This window comes from Neoarius graeffei, chromosome 18, assembly GCF_027579695.1.
Source record: "Neoarius graeffei isolate fNeoGra1 chromosome 18, fNeoGra1.pri, whole genome shotgun sequence".
Classification (NCBI taxonomy): domain Eukaryota; kingdom Metazoa; phylum Chordata; class Actinopteri; order Siluriformes; family Ariidae; genus Neoarius; species Neoarius graeffei.
This window is the reverse complement of record NC_083586.1, coordinates 46,508,929-46,522,762: the sequence shown is the minus strand read 5'-3', so window position 1 is coordinate 46,522,762 and position 13,834 is coordinate 46,508,929. Positions and strand designations below refer to the sequence as shown.

At 44.2% G+C, this 13,834-nt stretch overlaps 1 protein-coding gene across 4 annotated transcripts in view; it reads right to left on the bottom strand.

The window, feature by feature from the left end:
- Positions 1-106: 106 nt before the first annotated feature.
- raph1b (Ras association (RalGDS/AF-6) and pleckstrin homology domains 1b) overlaps positions 107-13,834 on the bottom strand; it is a 214,239-nt gene continuing 200,511 nt past the window's right edge. For all 4 annotated transcript variants that reach the window (XM_060898934.1, XM_060898935.1, XM_060898936.1 and 1 more), the window contains 4 exons: positions 10,946-11,044; positions 10,673-10,793; positions 6,703-6,845; positions 107-4,503 (listed from right to left, as the gene is read on the bottom strand). In XM_060898934.1, the coding sequence (XP_060754917.1) occupies positions 1,426-4,503; positions 6,703-6,845; positions 10,673-10,793; positions 10,946-11,044 (3,441 nt within the window). In that variant the 3' untranslated portion in view covers positions 107-1,425. The remainder of the gene's footprint in view (positions 4,504-6,702; positions 6,846-10,672; positions 10,794-10,945; positions 11,045-13,834) is intronic.

The following is a 13,834-nucleotide window of genomic DNA, read 5'->3' as shown; positions in this document are numbered from 1 at the left end:
AATAGAGCCATACAGGCATTATAAGGTTTGAAAACATTTATACAGTGATTGACATTCCATTCAATAGCATAAGACACGGACATTAAAAGACAAGAATTTATAGTGCTCCCATGGTTTGAGACTGGATAATTAACTTTAATAATTTAATGTTTACATGATCAAAAACCTTAAAAAGAAACATGATATTGTTGAATATTCAGTCTTCAAAAACACAGATGTCCTTCCAGGTAGAATACATGGTTACACATATGGCATGGTCATTTTGCTGCTTGGTTACAGCTACTGTGTGGTCCGATTTTATATTTTTAACCAGCGCCAATCATCATAATTTCAGTAGGGAAGTTGTAATAAGGACTGTTGGAAAAATATCCCACCGGTAATTTAACCAAAACAATAAAACAATTTTGACATGCCTATACAAGAAGGACTGTTCATCGAGTGCTCCCTGCTAAAGAACGAGACCAGAAGTAGCCATCAGGTAGAACATTGTTCCCAAGTTGCAGGACATGAGCTAAACACGCCAAGCCATTTGAAGTCCATGATATATGAACAACCGTTACCAGGAAGCCTGAACTGTCGGCATAAGATAGTGTGATCGGAAACGGACAATTAAAGCAGATGATATTGTACATTAAAATACTGAATTGATGTGAATTGTGTAGATAAGTCAGACAGGTTCAACACATTCCAAAATCTCAGACAATTCTGTAAGCAATCATGACAAGTCTTCATTTCTCTTAATTTATGTTACAGGCTGATTTTGATGAAAATTATTATTAAATATTTCCCAAATCTTTTCCCATAGAATTTGTCTCAACTGTTACCTAGATTTAACACAGCATGAATCATTTTATGTACTGGTTTCTGAGAAAACTGCTACTTAATATCACTGAAAGAGGTTCCACAAACATTCTTGAAAATTCTCAAGCACCCTATCCTTCAATCCTGGTCTCTCGTGGGCAAACAGGAAGTGCCAGGCTAGCCAAAGACTCTCAGTACAAAAACACTTACCATTTACTACTCTCTCAGTCATTATCAACCATTAATAACTTCATCCTAAAATAAAAAAAGTCTTCATTTACTTAAATAAAAAGTCATATAAAAAACAAAGGCAAAATTAATCCTTCCTGTGATTTCCCTAAAATTCCTGACATTCAACCACCCAAAAACAAACCAGCTTTTGTATGCTTGATATAATTTTGCCCTCATGTCCATGCAGTACCAGTATGTTGCAGATTTCCTTCATGTTGTAGTTTGAAACTGAATTTGATACTGAGTGCACCAATGCATATTAAAGCTGAGAGTATTTTTGATCGCTTGTCCAAAAAGTTAAATATTGTTTAAAAGCCAGTTACACTGATTGCTATTTATTCACTTCCCTGTATAAGGGATCAATAAGGAGCATCCAAGGACAATCCAGTACTCTCAGTTTGTCAGTTTGGTGCTATTGTCCCGTTTAGGTGGAGCAGGAGGTGGGCCTCGCCTTATTGTTGCATAGCCAGAGATGTTGGACATATACTCACTCCCACTATGTCTCTGCTGGTCAAGAAGCTCTGGAGGAGGTGGAGGCAGTACCATGTCATCCATGGTGGCCACAGGGTCCAACTTGGCTGCAGAGTTTCGCAAAGACTTGCGCCTCAGAGTTCGGTTCAAGTCCTCTAGAAAGTTTGGTTGAGTGTTTCCCTTTGGAGAGGCTGATGGTGCAGACCCTCCCTGCACGGATGGGGATAGCGGTGGAGGCTCTGGAGTTGTATTGTTGTGGCGCAGTGATGTAGGAGGAGCTGTCTTCTTCAGGGAGTTTTTGCTCCATGTAGGCTGGGGGTTAACCACAGCTACTTTTGGGGTGCCTGGTAGGGGCGGTGGAGGTGGGAGAGCTGATACTTGTGGAGGAGGAGGAGGCGGCGGAGGAGGAGGAGGAGGCGGCGGCGGAGGAGGAAAGCTATTATTCTCAGTTGGGGCCTGGGAGAGAAAATGTGTGCTAGGCTGCTGGTTTTGACCCACTCTGCTCTGCAATGCCAATGGTAGGTTGGCCAAGTTCAGCTTGCCAGGTTTAGGTGGTGCAGGTGGTCCAGTAAAAGAATCCTTGGAAGGAGAACCAGAAGATCCTGGAGCAGAAGACGCTGAGCTGGGGCTGAACTTACTCACTAGATTTCGACGGGACTCCTGGTATTCGGCTGAAGAGTTGGACTTGACACTAGTGTTGCGTAGAGGGGTTGGAGGAGGTTTCTTGCTAACTCCATAGGATCCAGAGGGGGCCTTCATTGGAGAACTTAACTGTGTAGGAGGCAGTGGAGGTGGAGGTGGTGGTACTGGACCTGGGGGAGGTGGGGGAGGTGGAGGAGGTGGACATGGGGGTGGTGGCGGTGGGAAAGTGAGTGTAGTATCTGGAGGTGGCGGTGGAAACTCAGGTGACCGCTGTTGCTGCTGAATTTGTCCACCTGGTTGCCATTTTGGTTTAGTCTTAACTGCAGGTGCTGATAGTGGGGGTTTGTGACCCTCTACATGGTTGGCCACTAAGGGAACAGCACCCGGAAACTGGCTGGCAATCTGCTTGACCAAAGATGATGTAGAAGTCGGGTTCAAAGGAGGCATTGTCTTAGTGATGCTCTGCTGCTTAGGTAGTGTAGGTGGTGGATGAGTTTTCACTGGTGCAGGAGGGGGTGGAGGTGGTGGAGGAGGGGGTGGAGGACCTGGAAGAAGAGGAGCAACTGGAGACACTTGCATGGTGACACCTGATGGTTTTGGTGCAGTTTGAGGTGGAAATCCTCCAGTAAAGGTTTTGGGCAATGCCCGAGGTGGCCCTGTGGCAGATGGTGGGGGAGGAGGGGGAGGTGGAGGCGGTGCTAGAGCAGGAGACGGTGCTAGAGCAGGAGGCTGCTGAGGTGGGAGAGGAGGAGGAGGAGGAGGAGGAGTGGGGTGTGGTGGTGGTGGAGGAGGTGGAGGGGGTGGTGGTGACTGAGTTTGACTGCCTGGAGGGGACACATCCCTGGGTATGTTGGGGAACTTCTGGGCTAGAATGTGTTTGAGGCCATTGGAAGTTAATGGAGGTGGGGTTGGTTGTGGTGGGGGTGGAGGAAGCAGGTTGTTTGTTTGCAGTGGAGGTGGGGGAGGAGGAAAAGCCTCAGATTGGAAGGGGGCTGGTGGTGGAAGAGTTTGGGATTGGAGAGGTGGAGGTGGAGGAAAAGGCTGGGATTGGATGGGTAGTGGAGGTGGAGGAGGGGGGTGGGATTGGATAGGTGCTGGAGGTGGTGGTGGGGGTAAAGGCTGACATTGAATAGGTGCTGGAGGTGGGGGAAAAGGGTGGGGTTGGATAGTTTCTGGAGGAGGAGGTGGGGGAAAAGAATGAGATTGGATAGGTGGTGGAGGTGGGGGAAAAGAGTGAGATTGGATAGGTGCTGGAGGTGAAGGGTGGGACTGGGTTGGTGCTGGAGGTGGGGGGAAAGGGTGGGACTGAGTTGGTGCTGGAGGTGGGGGGAAAGGGTGGGACTGAGTTGGTGCTGGAGGTGGGGGAAGAGAGTGGGACTGGGTTGATGCTAGAGGTGGAAGAGTTTGGGATTTGATGGATACTGGAGGTGGAAGAGTTTGGGATTTGATGGATGCTGGAGATGGCAGTGGTGGAGATGGCGGGGGTGGAGGGGTGAAATGAGGTACAGTGGCTGGGCTTGGAGGGCCAAGTTTAAGGACTGCCATGGCTGAACCTGGAGCAGGCATGGGTGCTGGTGGAGGAGGAGGAGGAGGCGGTGGCGTTGGGATATTAGCTCCTGGTGGAATATTAGCTCCTGGTGGAATATTGTTGATGTGGGGCTTCAAAGACTGAGGGGATGGTACTGGAAACACCTGCTGTGCTTGGGGGTGCGGCTTAGCCACCTGGGAAGCATTCTTCAGGCGATTGATAGTGCTGTATTTGGCAAATATATGTGGGCCTGAGTAGTGATGGACGCAGACAGGAGGGGGTGGAGGAGGGGGTGGAGGAGGAGGTGGAGGAGCTGGAGAGGGCAGGGGCAGAACTGGAGAAAGCTTGGGAGGAGCTGGAGAGGGCAGGGGCGGAGCTGGAGAGGGCAGGGGCAGAGCTGGAGAGGGCAGGGGCAGAGCTGGAGAGGGCAGGGGCAGAGCTGGAGAGGGCTGGGGCAGAGCTGGAGAGGGCTGGGGCAGAGCTGGAGAGGGCTGGGGCATGGCTGGAGAGGGCTGGGGCAGAGCTGGAGAGGGCTGGGGCAGAGCTGGAGAGGGCTGGGGCAGAGCTGGAGAGGGCTGGGGCAGAGCTGGAGAGGGCTGGGGCAGAGCCTGAATGGAGGTTTGAGTAATGCTACCACGAGGTTGTGAGGCTGACTGTGCATGTGGGTGTGGCACTGAATTTGACTGAGGCTGCACACGCTGCTGCAAATGCACTGAGGCAGTTGTATGCTGCTGCTGTGCCAAATGGAGAGTGTTAAAGTGAGCATGGCTGGAGTGGCCACTATGGACACTGTGGATAGAATGGCTTGAACGCGTTGACTCTGGTCTCGACTGAGGGGGAAAAAAAATATGCAAACAATGTAATGAAAACACACCATGACAAATTATGTACCAGAGTCTTTCTCCACGTGATTGTTAAGAATGAAGTTGGAGTCAGTGGTTATATTGTCATTTCCAGTATTATTTGAATAAATTCACAAAAAATTTAAATGTTAGTTTTTTTCCCCCCTCATTCAGCATGAGATTAAACTTATTAACCACAAAGATATTATTTCATAGTTGCATTTTTTAACTCATCTTCATCAAATATGCCAATAATTCTGGAATTCAGTGTAAGTAATAAGTACTCAAAAACATGGTATTCGGATGCATGCTATGAGGTACCAAAACACATATGCTTTTGAGGAATTTGACAATGTTTATTGCCAAAAGGTAAAACTGGTCTTAGACTACGTTCAGACTGCACCCTGAAACAACCCATATCCGATTTTTTTGCCCATATGCGACCTGTATCCGATTTGTTATTGACAATCTGAACGACACAGATCCGATTTTTTCACATGCGACCCAGGCCGCTTGGATATGTGGTCCTAATTCCGATGCATATCCGATATTTTCACATGCGACTGCAGTCTGACCGGACAGGTCACATTCATGCGACCTACACGTCATCAACAAGAGACAAACGTCACTATTCTGCGTTGGCTAATCCCGCCTCTTTGGTGGAAAACAACAACATTTGTACAGTTTTCAGAATTTAAATAGACTTTTATAGAATTGATCAAGCTAATGGTGGATTTGGTAGGGACCTGGATGTTGATCTGTTAGCCTGATTAAATAAAACAGTTTCTATAACTGATTTATAACTTAAACCATCCTGTATTACAAGATTATAAGATTGTTCTGAAAATTTCCAGTAATTTGACACCTTCGGTCTCTTTCGATTACGTTCATTATGTCTTATATTGAATATTGTTAGTTTTTTCTTTTTTATCAGACATCTACAACCCTTCGGTCTCATTAGTCTGCTGTTAATCAGATTATTGTTTGAGTTCCGCTGCCGCCACAAAAACCACATCGCCAGGTCTCGCCTCATCTCCATAGCAAACTGTACTGGTGTTTCTGCACCTTGAGCCAGCGCTGAGAGAAGTTGCAGAATTCAGCTGGCTATAAACAATCTAAATAAATATTTATAAAAATGTAGAAAAAGTTTAATAATGGGCGGCACGGTGGTGTAGTGGTTAGCGCTGTCGCCTCACAGCAAGAAGGTCCTGGGTTCGAGCCCCATGGCCGGCGAGGGCCTTTCTGTGCGGAGTTTGCATGTTCTCCCCGTGTCCGCGTGGGTTTCCTACGGGTGCTCCGGTTTCCCCCACAGTCCAAAGACATGCAGGTTAGGTTAACTGGTGACTCTAAATTGACCGTAGGTGTGAATGTGAGTGTGAATGGTTGTCTGTGTCTATGTGTCAGCCCTGTGATGACCTGGCGACTTGTCCAGGGTGTACCCCGCCTTTCACCCATAGTCAGCTGGGATAGGCTCCAGCTTGCCTGCGACCCTGTAGAAGGATAAAGCGGCTAGAGATAATGAGATGAGATGAAGTTTAATAATATGACGAAATAAATATGTGCAAATTATTAAGCCTGAATTAAGAGTTTGGTAATACAGCGGCCGTATCCCAAATGACTGCCTACTGAAGCTCGAGTGCACTATATAGAGTTTAAAAATCCATTACTTCCTAGTAACGTAGTGCACTTATATAGAAATTAGAGAGACATTTAAGAGTTAACCCTCGTTACCAGGCTACACGTTTTCATTTCAGTTCAGAAACAAAAACACACACGAGACTTCACACTTTAACACTAACCAGATAATTAAACAAACAAACAAACAAACAAACAAACAAACAAACAAACAAAAAGAAATCATTAAACATGAAGAGTGCGCTTTTTTTGTTTACGTATTACGTAGATGTGCTTATTACGTGTCAATTTGCGCATGTGGGACACTTTTGGGTCGTTTTCCGTTCATATTGGAGATCGCATACAAGTCTCATATAATTGGTAATGTGAACGGCCTAACAAAAAAATCGGATTTCACAACAAATCGGATATGGGTCGTTTCAGGTTGCAGTCTGAACGTAGTGTTAGGGGATTTAGAAATTGCAAAAACTTGCCAAGACGTGTTAAATGGCGTTAGAATACAGTACACTCAAGACTGCAAAACTGCTTTTAGATCAGGTTTTCAAAACTCACCCTGGTACTCTCCTCCATCTGTGTACCTCTCTTCCAGGCTTCAGAGAAGATGGAGCTGACAACACTCTGTGAGCGTGCATGCGTGGACGAGGTGCCATCTGACACCCCGCTGTCCGTCTGACTGGAGTGGTTGGACTGTGACTCTACAAGGAAACACAAAAATCAAGAATCATTATGATCTGGCAACTTTGGTCAATGCACACTGATTGTACTTTATTTGCCATCAACCAAAAGCTAGAATCCACGAAGACATGCTATGAGAAAGACCTGTGTGTGTATGGTTTACAAATCTCCATCCAAGTAGAAGTTGTTGGAATGAGGGTAATTATGAAGCACTCATGGCATTCCACCAAGAGCTGTTCATCACCTTGGACTCTACTGCAATGTGCCCACAATGCTAATATGATCCAGTGATCACTATGATTGCTATTTGCGAGAAAAACTTATCACCTGATAATGTGTGGTAGTATGTACAGATCAGGTACAATTACTAATGCATCTCTAAAAATTAGACTATCGTGAAAAAGTAAATTTTTTCACAATTTAATTCAAAAAGTTAAACTTTCATATATTCCATATTCACTACATGTAAAGTAAAATATTTCAAGCCTTTTTCCATTTTAATTTTGATGATTATGGCTTATAGCTCATGAAAATTAGAAATCCAGTATCTCAAATTATTAGAATATTTCCTAAAATCAATTAAAAAGGATTTGCAATATAGAAATATCCAACTTCTGAAAAGTATGTTCATTTGTACACTCAATGAAGTATATTAATCAAGCACAGTAATATCATGGTCAGCAAACCGTTAGGTAGTAGTTTTGGCACTATGGGCAGGTGCTAAGTCCTGCTGGAAAAGGAAATTGGCATCTCCATAAAGCTTGTCAGCAGATGGAAGCATGAAGTGCTCTAAAATCTCCTGGTAGACAGTTGTGTTGACTTTGGACTCGATAAAACACAGTGGACCAACACCAGCAGATGACATGGCACCCCAAATCATCACAGACTGCGGAAACTTCACACTGGACTTCAAACACTTTGGATTCTGTGCCTTTCCCTTCTTCCTCCAGACTCGCGGACCTTGATTTCCAAATGAAATGCGAAATCTACTTTCATCTGAAAAGAGGACTTTGGACCCCTGAGCAACAGTCCAGTTCTTTCTCTCCTTAGCCCAGGTAAGACACTTCTGACATTGTCTCTGGTTCAGGAGTGGCTTGATATTAGGAATGCAACAGTTGTAGCCCCTTTCCTGAAGATGTCTGCGCGTGGTGGCTCTTGATGCGCTGACACCAGCCTCGGTCCACTCCTTGTGAAGCTCTCCCAAGTTCTTGAATTGACTGACAATCCTCTCAAGGCTGCGGTCATCCTTGTTGCTTGTGCACCTTTTCCAGCCAGCCTTTTCAGCAATGACCTTCTGTGGCTTACCGTCCTTGTGGAGGGTGTTGATGATCATCTTCTGGACAACTGTCAAATCAGCAGTCTTCCCCATGATTGTAGTTGCGTGCATTTAACTAGACTGAGAGATACATGGTATTTATACTGTTCTACTACTACTTCTTTTGGCTGCTCCCGTTAAGGTTTTGCATATTTGACTTGGCATAGATTTTACACCAGATGCCCTTCATGATGCAACCCTCCCCAGTCTATCCGGGCTTGGGACCAGCACTAAGTATGCACTGTCTTGTACAACCTCAGCGACTGGGTATTTTACTTAATCTGCATGTCTTTGGACTGTGGGGGAAACCGGAGCACTGGGATAACATGCACACAGAAAGGTCCCCGTCAGCCGTGGGGTTCAAACCCGGAACCTTCTAACCATTGCACCACCATGTCACCCATTTATACTGCTTTACTCAAACTTGAAATAAAATATTCTAATATTCTGAGATATTAGTTTTTATTTTTTGTGCTGTAGGCCATAATTATTAAAACTGAAAAATGCTTGAAACATTTTAGTTTATGTGTAATGAGTCTTGATCATAGTGAAAATTTAATTTCTTAAATAACTGATGGAAAACATTGAACTTTTCCACAATATTCTAATTTTTTTTTAGATGCACTAGTACAGTGGTTTTCAAAGTGGGGGCCACCAGGCGGCGCTAGGGGGGGCCTCAGAAAGTTGGCGGGACGATGACAAAAAATTGCGAAAAAAATGTATACTTTTTAAAAATAATTATTAAAAATATATTGTAATTAGTTTTTTAATCATTATTATAAAATATAATTATTAATAATAATACATCATATCGAAACGTTGTTTGCCATGCTCATCTCTCCGATTGCCTGTGACGTTGCGGTTTGCGCCATTTATCAAGCTGCTTTGCTCCTCAAGCTAGCGTATTGCTAGCGCAAAATGGACAGGTTTTTGAAGAAGAGACCGAAGGAACAAACCAACAGCCCTGCTGTGGAGGACAATGCTGCGAAAAAAACTAAGAAGTCCTGGCCAACTAAAATCCGAAAATATGAGGCAGCATACATTAAGTATGGCTTTACAGCCATACAGAAAAATGGCCATGATTGCCCGAAATGCGTCCTCTGTCTGGAGACCCTGTCAAACGAGTGCTTAAAACCTTCGAAACTTCAGCGTCACTTGGTACAAAAACATCCGACAGATGCCGAAAAAACAGTAGATTTCTTCAGACGCAAAGAAGAGCATTTGGTCAGGCAATCTGCTGCATTCACTCAGCAAGCTACTGTCCCCGAGCGGGCCCTGAAGGCATCATTTTTAGCCTCGTACCACATTGCTCGTGCTAAAAAACCTTACTCAACTGGAGAAGATTTGATTTTACCAGCCACCAAAGACATTGTCCAAGAATTGCTTGGTGAGGATGCTGCCCAAAAAAAAAAAAAAAAAAATCGATGCTGTCCCACTCTCTGATAACACCGTGAGCTGACGGATTGGTGACATGGCTCAAGACGCATCTGCTCAGCTGTTGGAGCAGGTGAGAGCCAGCGAATACTTCGCACTTCAGCTGGATGAGAGCACAGATTTATCCAATGAGGCGCAACTGCTTGTGTACATCAGATTTATTTCACAGGAAAGATTTGTGGAGGAAATACTATTTTGTAAAGCACTTGAAAGAAGAACTACTGGGAAAGACGTTTTTCAAGTTTTGGATGATTACATCGAGTCTAACGGATTGGACTGGACCCGTTGTGTGGGGGTGTGTTCGGACGGAGCCGCGGCAATGACCGGGAAGATCAGTGGAGTGACCGCTCTCATTAAGCAGAAGGTCCCACATGTAGTGGCCACACACTGCATGCTCCATCGCGAGGCACTGGTCGCAAAAAGGATGGATAACGAGTTGAATCAGGTACTACAGGAGGTTATACAGTTTATTGTTCAGTGCGAAAATATTTGTATTGAAAACATTAGTTAATAATATTCTTATGCTAAACAAATGTAACAATTATTGACTATTGAATAAAAGTAAGAGAAAACATTCTAAAAGTTGATGTTTCTTTACATATTTTGTAGCATTGTCTGTGGGTTTGCAAAGGGGGTCCCCGGCCAGAAGCTAATGCTGTTTGGGGGGCCTTGGCATGGAAAAGTTTGGGAACCCCTGCACTAGTATATCAGGTTTAACAGTGAAAAGTTGTCCATGATGTCACATATTACACCACCAAGTTGGAGCTTCCAGGAAAGTCTAAGGCTTTACAGGTCAAGTTCTAAGTTCTAGTGCTTCACACTGTTTAACGATATTATTATGGTCACTGCAACATTGGGAATCTTTCGAGCATCAATACGACTTGCTTAAGATTTGTTAGCACAGTTAGGATTTTCATATTTTAGTCTTTTCTGAAGCAATCTGACAATTAACAGAGCTTCGACCTCTACCGTAGTCAGGAAGCATGACATATGCTCAAAAAATACTATGGACTGACATCACCTTCTTACATGTATGAATACTGTAAATGAACACAGATTCTAATCAGTCACTGTGAGTGATGTTTGTGGTTGATGTACCAGCATTGCTGACTGAGCTGGTGCCAGACTTGATGCTGGAGCTGGATAAAGAGGACCAGTCGTAGGCGGCCTCGGTGCGTTTCATGGCCTCCTGATAGTTCAGGTACAACTGTTTCCCATACTGCAGAGATACATGCACAAACAGTTTATGAGGAATCAGCTACATTAGTTGACTAAACTTGGTTACAGTCCCCAGCAGCTATCAACACTGAGCTGGCTATATGTTGAAAGACATGACAGGTCCAAGCTGTATGAGCTTAGCAAGTTTGTTACCTTGGCAATGCGGATCCCGTTGACCCACTGGTGCAGGGTTCTGACATCATCGCAGCAAAGATACTTGATGTACTGAGACTTCTTCTGAATCTGAGGGTGCTGTGGGGACAGTGCAGGGTGTTACCATGACGGACAAGATTTCCAAAGTATCTCTGATGAGGTGGTATCTACAGCTACCACCAGAGGGCAGCAACATGTCTGAGTCACACCAATGCAAGCTCTAATACACACACGACCAAAAGGAATGGCACTGCATAATAAATTACTTGTTAATCAGACTTGAAATTCGACACACATTATTGAATCTTAAGTTGTAAAGTCTTGGGGAACCTAAACAGATGCATGCTGGTCTTGTGGAAAGTGAGATGCAATACAAAGAATGTTTCTCAACCACTGGGCCACGGCTCAAGTGCCATCTAATGGGCCGCAAATTTTTTTCCCAAGTTGAAGCTAATTTTTACTTGTAGTAGGGTACAATTGCTGGGTTGCATCCAATGTCACATCCACCTCATTAAGTTACGGTCACACTACAGATCGTGATGCTTTGCGATGGGTTATCGATGAAAATGAGGCATTTTGGTGGCACCGCATGGCGATATACACGTGAGCTAAAAGTTGTGGTCACACAGCAGGTGAACACTTGACTGTCACGCCTTTGTGCACTTGAGTCCGGCGCAGCTCGATTGGCCACGCTCACTCACGGAGTGCATTGTGCGTGCTCTTGGGACCCGGTCGTTATGGGGAAACGCCTGATACTGATTTGGGCGCAATCAGCACGCACAGATATGGACGCTGTTTTCACAGAATTTGCCAAGTATTATCATTATCACCGTCATGTTTGTTTCTAGCCATGTTTATAACGCTGTTTAAATACTCTGCTTTATGATTCTGCTTTGCTTTCCTTTGTGTTGTTTTTGTAAATATCACACTCTTCTTGCACTTAGATCCGTCTACCTTGTAGTGTCCTGATCCCCAGATCTTTAACCCAGCCATATATTAAAAAGTTGTACTCCTCTATTCTCTTCCAGGTTTCCATTTGTGTGTCCGTGTAGAACAATGTCTGAAGCACCAGTTAGTTTGAGATGTTGGGGAACTCAACGGATGGATAATTTTCCAACTCATAGGAAAAATCCTTCTTTGTTAGCATGTAAGGATCTAATCCCATTGAGTGGCTTCTATACCCACTTTGAGCGTACTTCTTACAGTAGTTTGAATAACTTGCTTGTTTGCTGAACACAAACATGGCAATAAGTTCTTGTGTTAATGGACCAGACTCCACTTTTGGATCATTAATCCCTTTTGACTGAGTACGCCCTGCATGCATGGTTTGGCTTCTGGCACATCCATACAGTTTTAAATACAATATCTACAATTAAAAAAGTTTGTTTTTATTGCATTTATTTCATTCCTGGGCTCCCATCTGTAACAGGAAGTGATGTTGCATCCCATTAATACACTTTACAATTGATTATTAGATTCTAATAGAACAGATGAGCCAAAATAATCGGGGATCTTTAACAGGCCCTGACTCGTTACAAGTATGAATAGTGGGAAAAAGTAGAAAAGGTTAAGAACCCGTGTACTAAAGTTTCTTCCTGGGGTAATGCTGTACATGCTTCACTTTCACAAATCACAAGACTGATGCTGCTCGTCCTTCCCATATAGTTTTTATGAAAATTATATATTCATTCAAATGAAGCATTGCATGCTGCATGTATCTGGAGTTGTAATTTATTATATATCTTGTGAGAAAATCAGCATGACACTTGAACGTTCTGAAATTACCATCCGTAGCTTGGTACGTTTCCCCTGCATGCACCTTTATGCTTAGTCCTGTTGAGTAGCAAAGTACATGGAGGGATGCCAATGCCAAGTGATGAAGTGCACTCATTAGAATAACAGGCCTTGCCAATTAAGTTCTCGGACTGGTCTGATCTACATTACCAGAAGAGGGGAACCGTCAGGGCCTTCTAGGCCTTCAGAGAAGGCCCAAACACATCAGCATTTCAAAATGTTATATTGAATTGTTTTCATTCTTTCATAATTTCATTATAATTATTCTCTTCTAATTCGGCCTCATTTTCGATCAAATTTGCTTCAGAAATGAAAGGGTTACTCTCCTGAAAACATTAGAGTTATGCAATGAGATTATTTTGTTTGTTGTCTCGAGGCAGAGAAGAGTTTAGAGCTGGCTCACTCATTGGTTAAGACTTCATTGCGGGGACAGAAGGCAATGAAGTACATGTGTGTATGTTTATATAAGAAGTGATGGATGAATTAACCAAATCAGATTTTGATTTATAGCTGGAGGGACCAAAAATTTATCGCCCTAGGCCTTCTTGAAAGACAACGCAAGCTTAACTGCGAGTCGATGCAGCAGTGAAGTCGCCTTCCAGCCGGTGTAGCGTTCATCAGTAGTGTTAGTGAATGCTAATAAAGCGGTCAAGTCAGTGCTATCGAGAGCAAGTAGCACAGGGTAACAACCGAGAAACTAAGATTTCCGTCTCCAGACTCTTCTTGCACACATGCTTGCTACAGTATTTTTCACTTTCACCTAAGTATTCATTTCCCAGTGTAATTTACTTAGTTACTTTTTTTTTTGGGGGGGGGGGGGGGGGGGGGGCTTTTTTCACCTTTATTGGATAGGACAGTGTAGAGACAGGAAATGAGCAGGAGAGAGACGGGGAGGGATCGGGAAATGACCTCAGGTCGGAATTGAACCCGGGTTCCCGGATTTATGGTATGGCGCCTTATCCACCTGAGCCACAACGCCCCCAACTTAGTTACTTTTAAAATTAACATCAACAACTACACACAACGGAGCTGGCTGACAGCCTGCTGCTAATCCCTTGTGATATCATTTGCCCTGTTGCTTTTTTGGTGTGTGTG